Consider the following 18647-nt stretch of genomic DNA (forward strand, 5'->3'; position numbering starts at 1 on the left):
ACAAAACGTCCTCTCTTCTAAGATTACATAAATACTGAAAAATCTATCAGAAAGAGTCCGTATGCGTGTATCTAAAGAGACAACATTTGGGGCGCCTGGGTGGCGCAGTCGGTTAAGCGTCCGACTTCAGCCAGGTCACGATCTCGCGGTCCATGAGTTCGAGCCCCGCGTCAGGCTATGGGCTGATGGCTCAGAGCCTGGAGCCTGTTTCCGATTCTGTGTCTCCCTCTCTCTCTGCCCCTCCCCCATTCATGCTCTGTCTCTCTCTGTCCCAAAAATAAATAAACGTTGGAAAAAAAAAAAAAAAAAAAAAAGAGACAACATTTAAGAGACCCACTCATAATAATAACACCTCAAGACCCAGTGCTAATATCATCCTCAATGGGGAAAAAATGAGAGCTTTTCAAGAACAAGGTCAGGAACAAGACAGGGAGGTCCACTCTCGCCACTGTTATTCAACACAGTATTAGAAGTCTTAGCCTCAGCAGTCAGACAACACAAAGAAATAAAAGGCATCCAAATCGGCCAGCAGGAGGTTAAACTTTCACTCTTTGCATATGACACGACACTCTATACGGAAAACCCAAGATTCCACCAAAAAACTGCCAGAACTGATCCATGAATTCAGCAAAGTCGCAGAATATAAAATCAATGCACAGAAATCGGTTGCATTCCTATACACCAATAATGAAGCAACAGAAAGAGAAATCACGGGATCAATTCCTTGCACCAAAAACCATAAAATACCTAGGATAAATCTAACCAAAGAGGCGAAAAATCTATACACTGAAAACTACCGAAAGCTTATGAAAGAAATTGAAGAAGACACAAAAAAATGGAACAACATTCCATGCTCATGGATAGGAAGAACAAGTATTGTTAAAATGTCACTACCCAAAGCAATCTACAAATTCAATGTAATACCTATCAAAATAACACCAGCATTCTTTAAGGAGCTAGAACAAACAATCCTAAAATTTGTATGGAACCAGAAAGACCCCGGATAGCCAAAGCAATATTTAAAAAGAAAACCAAAGCAGGTGGCATCACAATCCGGGACTTCAAGATGTATTACAAAGCTGTTATCATCAAGACAGTATGGTACTGGCACAAGAACAGACAACTCAGATCAATGGAACAGAATAGAGAACTCAGAAATGGACCCACAGACCTATGGCCAGCTAATCTTTGACAAAGCGGGAAAGAATATCCAGTGGAATAAAGACAGTCTCTTCAGCAAGTGGTGCTGGGAAAACTGGACAGCGACATGCAGAGAAATGAACCTGGACCACTTTCTTACACTATACACAAAAAACTAAACTCAAAATGGATGAAAGACCTAAACGTAAGACAGGAAGCCATCAAAATCCTCGAGGAGAAAGCAGGCAAAAACCTCTTTGATCTTGGCCGCAGCAGCTTCTTACTCAACATGTCTCCAGAGGCAAGGAAAACAAAAGCAAAAATGAACTACTGGGACCTCACCAAAATAAAAAGCTTCTGCACAGCAAAGGAAACAAACAGCAAAACTAAAAGGCAACCAACAGAATGGGAGAAGATATTTGCAAACGACATATCAGATAAAGTTAGTAACCAAAATATATAAAGAACTTACCAAACTCAACACCCCCAAAATAAATAATCCAGTGAAGAGATGGGCAAAAGACATGAATAGACACTTCTCCATAGACAACATCCAGATGGATAACTGACACATGAAAAAATGCTCAACATCACTCATCATCAGGGGAATACAAATCAAAACCACAATGAGATTCCACCTTACACCTGTCAGAATGGCTAACGTTAACAACTCAGGCAACAACAGATGTTGACGAGGATGTGGAGAAAGAGATCTCTTTTGCACTGCTGGTGGAAATGCAAACTGATGCAGCCACTCTGGAAAACAGTATGGAGGTTCCTCAAAAAGTTAAAAATAGAACTACCCTATGACCCAGCAATAGGTATTTACCCAAGGGATACAGGTATGCTGTTTCAAAGGGGCACATGAACCCCAGTGTTTATAGCAGCACTATCAACAATAGCCAAAGTATGGAAAGAGCCCAAATGTCCATCAATGGATGAATGGATAAAGAAGATGTGGTGTGTGTGTGTGTGTGTGTGTGTGTGTGTGTATACACACACACACGTATACATATGGTGGAGTATTAGTCAGCAATAAAAATGAATGAAATCTTGCCATTTGCACCTACATGGATGGAACTAGAAGGTATTAAGCTAAGCGAATTAGAGAAAGACAAATATATGACTTCACTCATATGAGTACTTTAAGATACAAAACAGATGAACCTAAGGAAAGGGAAGCAAAAATAATATAAAAACAGGGAGGACGACAAAACATAAAAGGCTCTTAAATATGGAGAACAAACAGAGGGTTACTGGAGGGGGTGGGAGGGGGGATGGGCTAAATGGGTAAGGGGAATTAAGGAATCTACTCCTGAAATCATTGTTGCACTATATGCTAACTAGTTTGGATGTAAATTAAAAAAATAAATTAAAAATACCCCAAGAAATAAATTAAATAAAAACAGGAAAAAATAATAACGCCTACCCACCCCCCCAAATCTAGTAATAAATTTAATAAATGTAGAGGATCTACATGAAAATAACTATGAAACCTCACAGATAGACATAAAAGACTTGATGGGAATGACATGATATATTCCTGGATTTGGCAGTTTTAACAATGAAAGATTTCAATTATCTCTAATTTAATACATTATTTTTTTTTAATGTTTATTTATTTTTGAGAGAGAGACAGACTGGGAGCAGGGGAGAGGGAGAGAGGGAAGGGAGACACAGAATCTGAAACAAGCTCCAGGTTCTGAGCTGTCAGCACAGAGCCTGATGCAGGGCTCAAACTCATGAATTGTGAGATTGTGACCTGAGCCGAAGATGGACGCTTAACTGACTGAGCCACCCAGGCACCCTTAATACGTTATTTTTAAATGATCTAAATGAAAACATTAACATTGGTTTTGAGGGAGTTTTGGGACGGCATGGCAGCAGAGGAAAAGGGAAGGCACGACTCAAAAATTCAAATGAAAGGTAAAAAAAAAAAAAAAAAAGAGAGAATGGTGCAGATATATTTTAAAATACCAAGTAATGAGACTTCTCCCAATATATTTTGTAAAGTACTACAAAATGAAAATTAAAGGGGCACCTGGGTGGCTCAGTCGGTTAAGCGTCCGACTTCGGCTCAGGTCATGATCTCACGGTTCGTGAGTTCAAGCCCGTGTCAGGCTCTGTGCTGACAGCTTAGAGCCTGGAGCCTGTTTCAGATTCTGTGTCTCCCTCTCTCTCTCTCTGACCCTCCCCTGTTCATGCTCTGTCTCTCTCAGTCTCAAAAATAAATAAACGTTAAAAAAAAGATTAAAAAAAATGAAAATTAAAATAATCTATGATGTAAGGGGCAGAGATGAAAAAAAGAATAAGATGTTTGTATATGATCATGGTAGCATTTCAAATCAATGGGAAAAGATAGATTATTCCATAAATGTTGAAGCATTTGAAAAGAATAAAGCTAAATAAAGTTAAAGTTAAAACACTCATACAAAATTATGATACATATGATCACAATTTAAAAGGTGAAAGTAATAGAAGACACAATAGCTAAAAATTTACAAATGTGAACATAACAGTGCATTAGCTTTTCAATCTCAAGTCTTACGTTTTTATATGCCTTGCACTCTGTTTCTTATCCTTTCCTAAAGAAAGCCTGAAATCTCAACTATTTTTAGATGGTATGCGTATGTTTGCTACTATGCTTATGTGCATGCTTTACTCTAGTAGATCACCATATTACGGTGGGTAACTTTCTTTTAATTTTTTTACAGTTTTCCTTCTTTCCATGATCAATGTTCACATTCTTATTTGCTACTGCCAATCAGATGTGTTAAGAACAGAAATAGGAATAAAAATAAATCAGTTAATAGAATATGTCAGTTTATAAATCATACCTGCCAAACTGTAATAGCAGAAGGGTCTTAAACATGGTACTGATTATTTTAAAAATAAAAGAAATATCAATACAAAACAAAAAAAAAAAAAGAAGAAATATCAACAGAGGTCACTGTTCTCTAATAAAAGGAGCGACAGACAACTTAGACTCCTAAAACCTTGGGATTTTCCTAACAGAAGACACTTGATCTGATTCTCAGTCTTAACTGGTAAAATAGTAAATATTTATTCCAAAAGGTATTGTTAAATCAGTTAAGATTGTGGATTTTACGGTGCTTCGTATTTTTAAAAAATTAGATCAACAAAATGAAAGAAAGGTAAAAGGGGAGGGGAGGAAAGGGGAAAAGAGAAAAGCAAGGACTAAAATCTGGTGCCATTTAGCATAGGTCCAAGTTCAGTTTCCCAAGACTATCACTATATTTCAAAAGAGTAATTGATACTCAAAATGATAAATACCATGGTGGCATTATCTTGGCTACTTGCACTTCTCTGGTCCACAACTATTTTCCAATTGGTTCTCTAGACTTATGGTGATTCTATGAGCTACTTGATAGCTGTTCAGTAAGTTAGTTTTTGGCTCAAATCAATCAGATCAAGTTTTTGTTATTTCAACTAAGAACTCACACAAAGGTCAGGACCAAAAACAAAGTTACACCTCAGATATGTTAGCCACAGGTCCTGCACAAATAACACTGAAAATGAAAAATGTGGCTGTAAGCCTCTTATGTAGAGCAAAAGAAGAAATATTAGGAATTACCTACCTAGGTGGTTGTGAAGTGAAGTACACATCAGAATCATCCAGGGAATTGCTTCAAAACATACACCCTCATGGTTCACAGAAGATGAAATACAATACCCCTTAAACATGGCTCAACCTCACTCATAATGAGAGAAATGATATTTACAATGACACCAAGATACTACTATTTTTTTTTAAATAAATAAGCATTAAAAAATAAAATTATTTTGAAAGAAAGAGTGAGCCCGAGTGGGGGAGCAGCAGAGATAATCCCAAGCAGGCCTGTGCTCTCAGCACAGAGCCTGATACAGGGTTTGAACTCACAAACTATGAGATCATGACCTGATCCAAAACCACAAGTTGGACACTTAACCAACTGAGCCACCCAGGCGCTCCCAAGATACTACTTCTTCCCTAACTGTCAACAACCCAGAGCTTGATAACATCTTTTGATGAAGCAATGGGGAAATAGGCACTCTCTTAGATATCCGGAAACACAAAATGGTACAGACCGTATGGAGAGGAATTTGCCAATAAATGGCAATATTACATGTGTCTACTCCCTGACTCAGCAATTTCATTCTAGGATTCTATCCTAAAGACACATGAGCAAAAACAAGAAATGACATTTGCATAAATCTTTATTGTAGCACTATTTGTAATAGCAAAAGAATGGAATCCTGATGTCCATCCACAGGAGACTAGTTGAATTAGCTTTGGTAGGTCTATTCAACAGAGTACATACTATGCAACAACAGAAAGGTATATATCCTGCTATGGAGCAAGCTCCAAGATAATACTGTAAAATGAAGAAAAGTGCCTAAGAAGTGGTGATTGGGAGGAGAGATATGAACACATATACTATACATATCTGCTTAAATTTTCAAAAAGAAGCAGGGGCGCCTGGGTGGCGCAGTCGGCTGAGCGTCGGGCTTCAGCTCAGGTCATGATCTCACGGTTTATGAGTTTGAGCCCCACATCGGGCTCTGTGCTGACAGCTCAGAGCCTGGAACCTTTCAGATTCTGTGTCTCCCTCTCTCTCTGCTCCTCCTCTGCTCGTGCTCTCTCTCTCTCTCTAAAATAAACATTAAAAAAAATTAAAAAAACAAAAAGAAGCAATGGAAAAGCAAACTAAAACTAATAAAAATGTTTATGTACATTTTTAGGTAAGGAGAGAAGGGGGAGGAGTGGCATGGAGTAACCAGACCTCTCCAAATATACCTTGATTTAACAGTTTTAACTCCAGAACTATATAAATGTTTTACATGCAATAAACAAAAATAAAAATAACTGAAAGCAATAAGCCCAACTGATTATCAACTTGGTGGTATAACCAAATGGGAAACTATTTTAAGTTACTTTGAAACATGGTATTCTGACTATACACCCTAAGGAGGGAAACTCACAAAGAAATCATAAACTGGGTCTATTGTTTTTAGTAATTTTAATGTTGCCAATCTGTATGTGTGCATTAGGATAAAACAGACATAATTATGTTAATGTCATCTGGAATTAAGATTTTTGGGTTAAGAGAAAGAGAGATAGAAATATAAAGTCAAATAAAGTAAAAATATCATTTTTCTCCTTTTAGTGGAAAATGGTATGTAGAGACTACAGTCATTTTGAATTTGAAATATCAGCATGAACTCAGGATTTGGTTTTTGCTTTCTAAGACAAACATTTCCTAGCCCTGGTCACTGAAAACCCTAGGAACAACTGACCTCATAGCATAAGTACCATAGGAATTACAGTATCTTCTTACAGTATCTTCTCAATCCCACCTCTCCTGAGGCAAATACTGGTTCTGATATTCTAAGCACAGAGCTGCATACACACATCTCTCCTTTTTTATATCCATATGGTTGTATACTATGTACACTACTCCACATCTTTCACTTATTATTTTAGAACTTGGTTCCTTTGGGTACATGTATTTATTTCATTTCATTGTCTAACTAGAATTCCACTGCCAATCTTGCTATTATAAACTCTCTTCCCTCCCTCTCCCTCTCCCCAATATATATTTTACCTCCAGGAATTTTTTCTCTTGCAGTTATTTATATTGTTGATATATAATGAATGAATTCACCTGCTAACCAAGACTCTCTAATCTTCTGCAAATGCTGTTCCCTCTCCCTCTAATGCTCTTTGCTTCCAATCTAATTTGAGATGAATTTTGACTCCTCTTGCAAGAGTTAAAGTGTTATGCTCTGAGTCCTTCTCTTACCCTATTCTCCTGTGTCTGCAGGCCATCTCCGATCCCAAGCAGAGTAAAGACACGTTCCTCTAAGTTCTCACTGCACCTAGTTAATAATCACTCTGTATGATAATTGTCCATATAAAACAAACCTGTCTTAATACTACACAGTAAATTCCTGGAGAACTAGGGCCTTATGTTTTCTTATATGTAATTCCAATTAAATTCTGGCCTATGACTGGATGGCTAAATAAATGAAAAACAGCCTTCAGCATCCTTCTCTACTCTAGTAACCATTTAAGAACCATTTCAATGATGTTTTTTCTAATACCCAAATTTTCCCACTACCAAAGAGGATATATCTTCCCTGCATCCAGCACAGGGTCAATAAATATTTACTGAATAAATAAAATACTTTAGAAGATCTCTACCTTTAAGACCTATTGCAACAAACATACCACAGTATGAAACTAAAAGAAAAGACACTTATGGAATAAGTTTGCTGAATTGCGTATTAAAAAGGAAGGCTCAGCAGGGAATTGCTATTTTAAGTTATTACGAAAATAACTTACCAGTTACCTGTAACTGTGACCTCCCACTGTGGTTATTACTAGTATCAGAACGTGGTGAAGCAGTGGCCATGTCCCAATATTCAGCTTAAACCTATTAAAAAGTGTATTCAGGTGTTAGACAAGGGAGTGTAATTTTCAATATGATTAAAACAGTTTAAATCAATCAGGAAACTATACCTAATACAATATTTTCAACTCATCAAATGACATATTCACAGTTGTCTTCCATTTAAAATGAAAACTTAGTACTATAAGCATTAAAGAAGAATATGGCCAATAAACCAAATTTAGGTCAATTTGGACAAAATAAATGATGATACTAAGAATCCAGGGTTAGTCTATAAAAAAAATAAACATACAAATAGTTTTTATTATATAAGATATACTTCATTTATTTACTTGCTTACTTATCTGAACCACCTAAGTAAATTGGCACTTCACCTTTTAATACTTCAATGTGTATTTCCTAATACAAAGCTCTTAAATAACAAAAGAACAACGACCAAATTCAGGGATTTAACTAGTACATTACTATTCTCTATTATACAGTCCATATTCTGTAATTTCGACTGTCACAAACAAGGCATTATCATATTTTTTCACTATAGGACCTAGTTCAGATTTATATATTGCATTTGTTATCCTGTCTCCAGTAAATCTTACATTTCTTTATATAGTTAATTTTTTCCATGTTCTACTTCATTCCTTCACCTCAGTTTTTACTTTTTAAGTAAAATACAAAGCTGAGCTACTTCACCTTTTTTCTACATGGCAAATATTTTAAGACTAAATTTCTATCCACCTTTAACCCACTAAAGGAAGGATAAAATGGAACATTCTAGTCAAGATGAAGAGAAATTAATGAACATAATGTTTATCTTGTTTTTCCCTGTTTGCAGTCTTTTTTACGCTCCATTTAGATCATTCCCCCAAATTCAGGAATCTAATACTCTCAAAATCATTATACTTTCTCTTCACTTATTTATAGTTGCATATATTATGTGTCTGTATATATGTGTGTATGTGTATAGAAAGATAAACAGTTGGGGCACCTGGGTGGCTCAGTCAGTTGGGCGTCTGACTTCGACTCAGGTCATGATCTTGCAGTCTGTGAGTTCAAGCCCCATGTTGGGCTCTGCGCTGACAGCTCAGAGTCTGGAGCCTGCTTCAGATTCTGTCTCTATCTCTGTCTGCCCCTCCCCTACTCTCACTGTGTGTCTCTCTCTCTCAAAAATAAAATAAAAACATTAAAAAAAATTAAAAAAAAAAAAGATAAACAGTTGCTTACTATTTGATTAATTAACTTTGGTTAACATTTATTCACAGATTCTGCAACCTCATCTAGGCCAATGCTGTTATTCTGCAGGTGAGAAAACCAACTCAAGGATTACATCACCTGCAGGTACGTCAGGTGTCATATTCATAGAAGAAAATCAATGGGAATAGAAACTTTCAATAATCCATGGACAATGAAGAAAATCAATGGTGAAGGTTTGAAACTGAAGGCTTTTAATTTTAAGTAGCTGGTATACTAAATATTTTGAAAGGTCCTCCTGCTTCAGTGTAAAAGATCCTGGATAAATTAAAACAAGTATAGTTTTCAAACACTGTTATATTTTCAAGAAGTATAAAAAATTATCAAGCTTGCTCCCACCCCATATAATAGCAAAAAAACAAACAAAACAAAAACCATAAAAACAACAACAAAAAAACCTTTTAACTAAGCTGAAATATAACAGCGAGTAGTAAGCAAAAAATACATTTTTTTTAACTAGAATATTGCCCTGGATGTGCATGCTGATAGCAGCACTGGGATCAAGAGATAAAGCACTCGGTCTGTTGCAAGGTAAGGGAGCAGAGACTCCCACAAGAAGCAAGGACCCAAGTCTGCTATAACCTGTAACACAGCAGAAACATATACATATGCTCGCAGGAATGGACCCCAATTTAAGCCACAGTGATTACCCAAGATAAAGAGCAACCAGTTATGAGCTTATGGTTTAAAAAAAAAAAAAAAATCAAACTTATAAGAAAACAAGTCACCATGAGTAGAAACAAAAAATAATACTCTCTGAGCCTACATGGACTTCACATATTATGATGATTAATAGTATAGATTAAGTATAAATTTTTAAAAATTTAGTTTTAACAATGAAAGATAAAACACGGTCAAGCAAAAAGACTTGGAAAAATAGCATTGCATATTTGAAAAAGAAACCTGACAGAATTTGCTTAAACTCTTTCTTTTAGAATGGTTTCAGATTTATACAAGTTGAGAAGATAATGGAGCTCTCATATACCCCACACCCAGCTTCCATGTGGGGTATATAAAAACTCACATCAGTATGCCACATTCATCATAACTAATGAGATGATCTCAATATATTATTATTAAATTCTATAGTTTATTCAGACCAGATAGAACTTAAGAATCAGTAAATTTGAATATAAATCTGCAAAAGTCATTAACAAGTAAGTACTGAAATAAACAGATGGAAAATACCAAAGAAAGGCTAAAAGACATGAAAGTAATTTGACATATATTTCTATTCATATTCCAGAAAATGAAGAAAGAGGAGGTCATACTAGGAGAGAAAGTGACTTAATTTTCTAGAAACAATGAAAGACATTTATCCACAATTCTAAGAAATACAGCATGCATATATGTACGTATGTGTATGTGTATGTGTATATGTATATGTATATGTATATGTATATGTATATGTATATGTATATGTAAAAGAGATGGGATAAAAATAAAGACATTCACATGTGGCCACACAGTAGTGAAACTGCCAGACACCAACAAAGGACCATGTTAAATAAAAGCAGCCAGAGAGAAGACATTACAAAGGAAGAGAATAATGTGACAGAATTCTTAACAACAATGAAAGCACAGAAGGTACAACAAGCATATCTACAAAGAACTGAGACAAAAATTATTCAACCACTAAAACTCTCTTTGGAGAATATGGAAGACATTAAGACATTGCCAGAAAAACCAAAAGAGAGTTTATCAACAGTAGACCTTTACCTTAAGAAAATCTAAAGAACATGTTTCATATACAAATAAAATTACCACAGAAGGATGCTCTAAGAGGCAAGGGAAAGAAGGGCAAAGAAATTGGTAACCATACAAGTAAATCTAAATAAATATTGTCTGAGTAAAATAACAACAACATTTTATTATAGGAGCTAATTATGTAAATCCCTTGCAGAGGGATTATAATCTGGTTTAATTTTAGACTGTACTGCACTCTCAGCAGAATTTCAAGGGTAATCATAAAATAGAAATGACAGTATAATTTCCAAGCTAGTAGAGTAGAAAAGAATTTAAAAAACCCAAGAATTCAACTAATCCATAAAAAGTCTAGACAGATTTTTAAAAGCATAAATAACCAGAACTATCAGAAAGCACAAAGAGAATCCAAATACAGAAATAATCACAAAAAATATATATGGATAATTTCAAAAAAGACACTTACCAAGTAAAGATACTGACAGAATTTTTAAAAATATGGAAAATAACATATGAGACAAATATAAACAAAAAGAAAGGTGGGATTAGTTATAAAAGCAGACAAACAGCATTATTAAGGAGAACAAAGAAAATGACAAGAGGTTCAATTCAGTAAACAGACATAAAATTTTTAATTTGCATGTTTAAAAGAAAATGCTCCCCAACATAGCAGCCTCAGCAAAAAGAAGGGGAAGACCATTTCCCCAACAGACTTTCTGGCTGAGGATGATAGCACTGGTGGGGGAAGCATCCCTGTCTCCAAACCAGTAAGTGGGACTGATCTGGAAGATGTATCAACCACTTGATACAGTAATGATAACAGCATGTATCAGGCACCTCCAACTAATCACTGCATCCTGACCACTGCTCTACAGGCTGCCTGGCAACCCATTATTGACCAGAGCCATCTTCCCAAATTGCTACTCTATACCACTTTTCTAGGAAACACAACTGGTGATGTGACAGAAGTCTCCATTAAGGAATTCTTTAGAGGATTAACTATCAGTGCAGTGCATTTACCATGTGAACCCAGCAACTCAAAGAGATCGAAAGGTTTTGACTATGTGGAGTTTGAGGACTTGCCTTCTTTGCTCAATGCCCTCAATGAAGAGTTTCTGGTTAACAAAATTCCAATGGATACTTCTGATCAAGCTCAAGTTAAAGACAAGGATGGTTTTTCTTATGGCTGAGGAAGAAATCAGGATTCTCAGAAAACATCCAAACACACAGCTTGGATGACTACCTAGAAGAGGTGATGACAGCTGTGAAGACAAATATCATGATCATTATGGAGGCCAGGATTGCTAAAATGACCAACACAGCAGAGACTATGATTGAAGCTATGGCTCCAGGATAAACGGCAGCAGAAGTGAATGTGGTAGTGGCTACTAAGGGATGATGACTACAGAGGGAGTGGGACTACCATGAAGACCAATATGATAGACCTGATGGTCAGTGAGGAGCTCCAAAGACAATTATTCTGGAGATGATTAGAGACATGATGACAGAGGTCTCTCCCAAAGAACCAAACTGAATCTAAAGCTGCAGAGTATTCCTAAGGAAGAGGACTCCTTGGCTGGCACCTCCCAGTTTAGTGGAGCAGCTTCTATGTTTGGAGCAGCTTCTATGTTTGGAGCAGAAAAGCCTATTGACCCAGCTATAACAGAATAATAAGAAGTAAAAAAAGCAGCTACAGAAGGAACAGGAGACAATGCAGCATCAGTTAGATAAACCCAAACTAGAATGACAGCCCTCGGAGAGACACTCAAACTGGCAAGGCAAAGAAACTCCAGAACAAGAATGGTCAAGGACAGGAAGTGAGTCATCTCAAACTGGGACTTCAGCTGCATCTGTCAGAAGTCAGAGCAGGATGCATGAAGGAGAGAAAGTGAGATGTCTGGAAAATAAAACAGTAAGGCAGAAGACTGCCACTCTCCAACTTCTAATCCACCCAAACCTGATTAGCTGCTGAAGGTAATGCTGTCCCCTTCATTAAAAGAGGAAGCTTGGTGAAGTGCTAATCCTTGTGCTGATTTCAGAGCTCAAACAGAGCAGCAATCTCCTACAAGGCATGGGGGGAAAATAGCTCCAGCTCTATCATCTCAGGAAGGATGAACCTGGGAAGATGAAAATAAACTAGATGGGGTGAGTGTCCAAAAAGGTAGAAGTGGGAACTCCAGCATGGCCCAAGATAGGAAGGGAACAAAGACAACTGGAAGGAGTCTGAAAGGAAACATGCTAAAAGGATCAAAATTCCAACTCTGCACCTGAGCCAAAGATCTGAAGAATCCAGCCTATAAGTGCAGTACTGAAAATATGCCACTCTCTCTGATGAATAAGATTAAAAATGAGGGGAAAGGATTATTCAGAATAGACCTCTACTTCCTGTGCTTTTTCCTACTCTTACTGCCCTGAAACATTCCTAAGCAAATCAAATATTTATCCAGACAAGACAAAATAAAATTCACCATCTCTTGGCAAGGGAAAAAAAAGCCTCAAAGGATTTTTAGAACTACAATATGAAACTGACATATTGGCATTGTCATGGGTGATTTCAACACACTCCCAATTTTTCATAGGTCAAAAATAAAAATAAAAACAAAATGAATAAGCAGAACTTAAACAGAATCATATACCAAACAATTAGAAAATAAACATTCTTGGGGCACCTGGGTGGCTCAGTTAGGCGTCCAACTCGATTTTGGCTCAGGTCATGATCTCAAGGTGGCAAGATCAAGCCCCACCCAGGTTTCATATTGGGCGCAGAGCCTGCTTAAGGTTCTCTCTCCCTCTCTCTCCCCCTCCGTGCTCACTCTTGAAAAAGAAAGAAAGAAAGAAAGAAAGAAAGAAAGAAAGAAAGAAAGAAGAAACATTTCTCAAGCATATATGAAGCATACAGAAAACTAATACATATACTGGAAGATAATGAAAATCTCACTGAATTTCAAAGAATATATATCAATCATATTGTTCCCAGGCTTTGATCATATACAATTAAGTTAAAAAATCAATAATGGAAGAAAAATTTTAAAAAACACAAATAGAGAAAAAAAACTTCTAAATATTTCATAGGTTAGAAGAAGTCATGCTGAAAACTTAAAAAAAAAAAAAAAAAAAAAAGCAAGAACTGGAAGATAACAAACATACCATATAAAAATTTGTGGGATACAAGAAAAGTCAACTTAGAGGCAAATCTATAGCCTTAAAAACTTATACTAGGGAAAGAAAAATGGTTGAAAATTAATAATAGGTCAATCTGTTAAGTTAGAAAGAAATTAACAGCAAAAAACCCCCAAAAAGTATGGAATAATAAAGAACAGAAACTGATGAAATAGAAAAAAGGTGACAGAAAGAATCAACAGAGTCAGAGTTCTTAGAAAACACTAAAACAGGGGCACCTGGGTGGCTCAGTCAGTTGAGTGTCTGACCCCGCCTCAGGTCATAATCTTGCAGTTCGTGATTTCGAGCCCTGTGTTTGGCTCTGTGCTGACAGCTCAGAGCCTGGAGCCTGCCTCAGATTCTGTGTCTCCCTCTTTCTCTGCCCCTCCCCTGTTTGTGCTCTGTCTCTCTTTGTCTCTCTCAAAAATAAACATTAAAAAAATTATTTTAATAAAAGAACACTAAAACACTAAAACAAACAAACGCCTGCCAAGACTGATAGAAGGTAAATAAAACAAGATAAACAAGATGAATTAAATGAAATGAAATGGGAGCCCCAAAATAGACCAAGGTATGTAAGGACATCCTCATGTAACAGACATAACAATGCAGATCTGTGGAAAAGAGGGACTACTAAATAATACTGAAATTACCTATATGGAAAAATTAAATTGGATCCTCACTTTACATCATATACAAAATCAATTCAAGATGGACTAGTGATGTACATACAAAAGGAAAACTTTAAAATTTTTAGAAGAAATGAGAGCAGAAAACTGTTTTGTGCCCTCCCAGAACAGAAGGATTTCTTAAACTTACTAACCAAAAAAGCAAAGTGTAAATATTTTTACTATGTAGAAACCAAGGTCTTCTGTTTATCATAAAATATTATAAACCAAACTAAAAGACAATCTATAAATTGTAAGATATTTATAAAACATAAAGCTGATTAAAGATTAGTATTTAAACTATATGAGAACTTCTATAAAAAATAAGATAAAATAACACAAGTAGTCAAATGGGCAAAAAGCCTGAACAGGAATTTTATAGAATAAGGAAACTTGTAAGGTCAATTTGTACATGAAAAGATGCAGAATCTTATTATCCATCAGAGAAACTCAAGACCACACGAAATGTTATTTTTAAACTCACTAGAATGATAAAAACTAGAAATGTTGACAGTACCAAATAATGGCAAAAAAAAAAAAAAAAAAAAAAAGTAAAGCAATGGTGGCTCTTACACACTGCTGCTAGGTGCTTCATTTTTTTTTTCAAATGTTTGTTTATTTTTGAGAGAGAGAAAGAGAGTGAGCATGACAGGGGTAGAGAGAGAAGGAGACACAGAATCCAAAGCAGGCTCCAGGCTCTGAGCTGTCAGCACAGAGCCTGATGTGGGGCTCGAACTTATGAGCCATGTGATCATGACCTGAGCAGAAGTAAAGGTTTAACCAACTGAGCCACTCAGGTGCCCCACTGTGACTAGGTGTTTAAATTGGTAAAATCCTGCTGGTAGGTGTTAAAATTGGTACAATCACTGGAAAACAATTTGGCATTATCATATAAAGTTGAACATTTGCATATCCTTCAATGAACAATTCTAGATATATAATACGAAAATTTTTTTACCTGTGTGCCAAGTGTAAACATACTTCAAAATAACAACAAAAAAACCCGATACTCAAATGTCCACTGGTAGAAAAATGGTTAAGTTAATTAGGCTAACTCAAATAATGGAACATTATACAGCAATGAGAATGAATGAACTACAGTTGCAGGCAACAACATTGAATGGGTCTTAGAAACGTAATAGTGAATGAAAAAAAAATACAAATGGAGTTCTGAGCCTCTCTCAGTCCCACCTTTAAGATTTAACACTCTCCACTGAGGTCATCTTCCTCTTACTCAGTCCCACGTCTAAGATTTAACATTCTAAACTGAGGTCATCAAGAAATACTTCCAACTCTTAAACACAAAGAAAAAAGAAATGAATTCTTTTGGCAGCTATCATGACTTCATCTTTTGCTATGCAATTCCTTTGAAAATGCCACACTTCCATGATTGAAAAAGAAATCCAAAAACATGGTGGCATTGTGGATTCTGAGTCTCAAATGCTTATACAATCAACAAACTGAATGAAGCCCATTAAAGAACTGCTAAGGTCCAAAGGCAATCAAATGACAAACTGTCACTCTTCCAAGGAGTACACTATGAATCTAATGGAAACATTTCTGCACAAACTAAAGAAACTAATATGTGAGAATACTTCTGCTATATTTCTGTCCTCTGGATAAGGCACTTCATTTTGTATATGGTGAGGCAATAAGCACAGCCCAAAAGTAAGTCTCTATGATTATTTAATTATAAATATGAATGTGCACACTGAAATTTTTCTATGTATTCTTTTATGATACTTGAATATTTTCTCTGGAACGTATAAAGATTTGTAAATTAGGTTCTCCTCTATACTAAAATGCCTTTTGTGCAAGGTTTACAAAGGCTATAAAAAGAACATTTATTATACTCAAAACAAAAAAAAATACATTTGTGGTAATGCAACTAAGGAAAAGAAGAGATAAAAAAATTGGAATAAAAAAAAATTCAAAACAGCAGTTACTTCAGGGATCGGAGAAAGACAGGACCATGCAGTTACAGACGTGCTCACAGGTAGCTCTTTAACTGTGTAGGTACTGACCTACTTCTTAAGTGGTTGGTTCCCAAATGTTTGTTTTTATTATTAACTTCCATATATTACATATAATCTGGCATGTTAAAATTACAGAACTTCTAAAAATTTAAAGAATGCATGGAAGGCAAGAAAGTAGGTAAAGTGTAGATCACTAATCCATCAAGTATGGTGTCTATAGCCTGCGAGGGAAAAAAAAGGGAAAGGCATAGCTGTCACAGATGATGTGATTAGTCTTCCAAGAAAAAGACACTTCTTCCTCTGAACAATGGATGAGGGATCTAAGGAAAGGTGAAGATGTTAATTCATTTGGAAGCAGATTAAAAGAAAATTGAGGGACTTTATTAGTCAATTAGATAGAAAGGTAACTGCAGAGCAAAAAAGATAAACAGGCATAGGGTTTGTTATTTTGAGTACATGCTTCTGGTAATCAGTAACTGCAAAACATGACAGAAATGGTTCAAAAATGGTACCATTTTGCCTTAAAAGGAACACAGCAAATAAAATGATCAATTTCAACATACGATTAGTTCCCACACTTAACAACATAAAGTTGTATGACACTTAAAATACAATGCACTGCTATATATAGTCTTTAATCTGATATTACAATAACGTTGTATGAGTAGGGGGGGTACTAGTCTCATCTTACGGATGAGGAAATTGTGCCTCAAAAGTGTTAAAAGTCTACAATCATATTTTGTTATGACAATATAGGTCTAAATCAGTATAAGTAACTGTCAATATGTGGAGTTAAGAGTGTTAAAATATAGTCTTACTCAAAAAAAGAAGTTGCTAATCACTTACTATGTACCAGGAGCTGTGCTAGACACTGGGGATATAAAGATGAGTAAGACAGGATTCCTTCTTTCAAGGAGCTCATAGTCTAGTGAGGAGACAAACCTGTAAACAAATAAATACCTTTCAGTGTTACAGTTACTAAAATAGATGCAAAATGTAGGTAGAACATCTGGGGCACACAAGAAAAAGTGGATAATCCAAACTATTAGAATCAGGAGACAGTTCACAGAGAAGGTATCTTTGAATGAACTGTGTCTTCCTTTGAATGAACTGTTTCTTGAAGTATAATTCTCCAAGAGAAAATTACAGAAATTATGGTGCATTCAGAGAACTATTAGAATGGCTGGAGAATGGAAGGTAGGGATAGTGTCAAGTGATAAGGTTAACAGGCAAACTGAGTAATCTAAACTGCACAGGATCCTATGGAATAGTTTACATGGTATTCAAAATATACCAAGCGTAGTAGTTTAAAGTTTATCATAAAGGTAACTGATAAGACACCAAAGGGTTTCAATAACAAGAATCACATTTGAGGGGAATAACTCTGGCAGCAGCAGGGTTAGATCTAAAATATTGAGTTTATCTGAATCAGAGCACTGGGAGTGGTGGTGGGCGGGGTGGGAGGAGGGGGGGGGAACTCAGGCTATATATAAGATCTTTAACCAGATGGTTATGGGATAGCTGAGGGTTACAAAGGATTCTGAACTACCAAAACTTCCCATTTCACTATCTGGGTGGATAAGGGTGCCATAACCAGGATAAGGATAAGAAGAACAAATTGTGGGAGACAATACAGTACAAAGCTTAAGAGCCAATTCCACAGTCATACTATTTTGATTTCATTTCCAATTCTACCATTTAACATCTGTGTGGCCAGTTGTGGCAAAAGGCAAAAACAAAACTTTGAGTTTGTTAACAAATTTTTGAGCAAACTGGTTATTCATCCAAATGAATTTAGGTTACAACTTATACCCAGAGGATATGGCCAATTATATGGAAGCTGATTATGTCCAGCTCAATCCTTTAAAAATGCCACAGAATTGTAGCAGAGTTCATTATTATTCGACTGCAAAGAAAAGAAGAGTCCAGAATGTAGATAACGAACTATGCTTCCAGTCCTCCAAGGTTATTGGCCTATCAAATCCTCACTTAGAAGATATATCTCAATTGCCTGCTTACTTCAAGATGTCATCCTTAAGTCAGAAGCAACTGACTTAGAAAGCAACTTTTAAGAAAAAAGAACAACAAATCTGATCCATTTCGCATGCTACACACAGCATCAAGGCTTGGAAAAGCCAGAAAACTGTCACATATCTATCTACCTGAATCAATTAATAAACGCGCTTACGTACTACCTCGTCTGCAAAGTGGGCATGGCAAGAACACAAAAACTGTAGAAGACAAAGTTCCAGTGAATACTTAGCCTAGTTTTGAAGACAATATTAACACATAGTAAACACTTCAGTAACAAGATAGAATGGTACATAATCAGATGCCAG

At 36.0% G+C, this 18647-nt stretch overlaps 1 protein-coding gene and 1 pseudogene across 6 annotated transcripts in view; one reads left to right on the top strand and one right to left on the bottom strand.

Annotated features, from left to right (window-relative positions):
• WWP1 (WW domain containing E3 ubiquitin protein ligase 1) overlaps nucleotides 1-18647 on the bottom strand; it is a 134866-nt gene that overhangs the window by 93271 nt on the left and 22948 nt on the right. For 3 of the 6 annotated variants that reach the window (XM_045454569.1, XM_045454573.1, XM_045454568.1), the window contains exon 2: nucleotides 17155-17250. In XM_045454569.1, the coding sequence (XP_045310525.1) occupies nucleotides 17155-17230 (76 nt within the window). In that variant the 5' untranslated portion in view covers nucleotides 17231-17250. Of the gene's footprint in view, nucleotides 1-7486; nucleotides 7578-15523; nucleotides 15627-17154; nucleotides 17251-18647 lie in introns of those variants that run through there. The other 3 variants (XM_045454572.1, XM_045454571.1, XM_045454570.1) reach the window with 3 other exon arrangements.
• LOC123585737 lies at nucleotides 11147-12789 on the top strand (annotated as a pseudogene).

This window comes from Leopardus geoffroyi, chromosome C3 (genome assembly GCF_018350155.1).
Source record: "Leopardus geoffroyi isolate Oge1 chromosome C3, O.geoffroyi_Oge1_pat1.0, whole genome shotgun sequence".
Lineage (NCBI taxonomy): Eukaryota > Metazoa > Chordata > Mammalia > Carnivora > Felidae > Leopardus > Leopardus geoffroyi.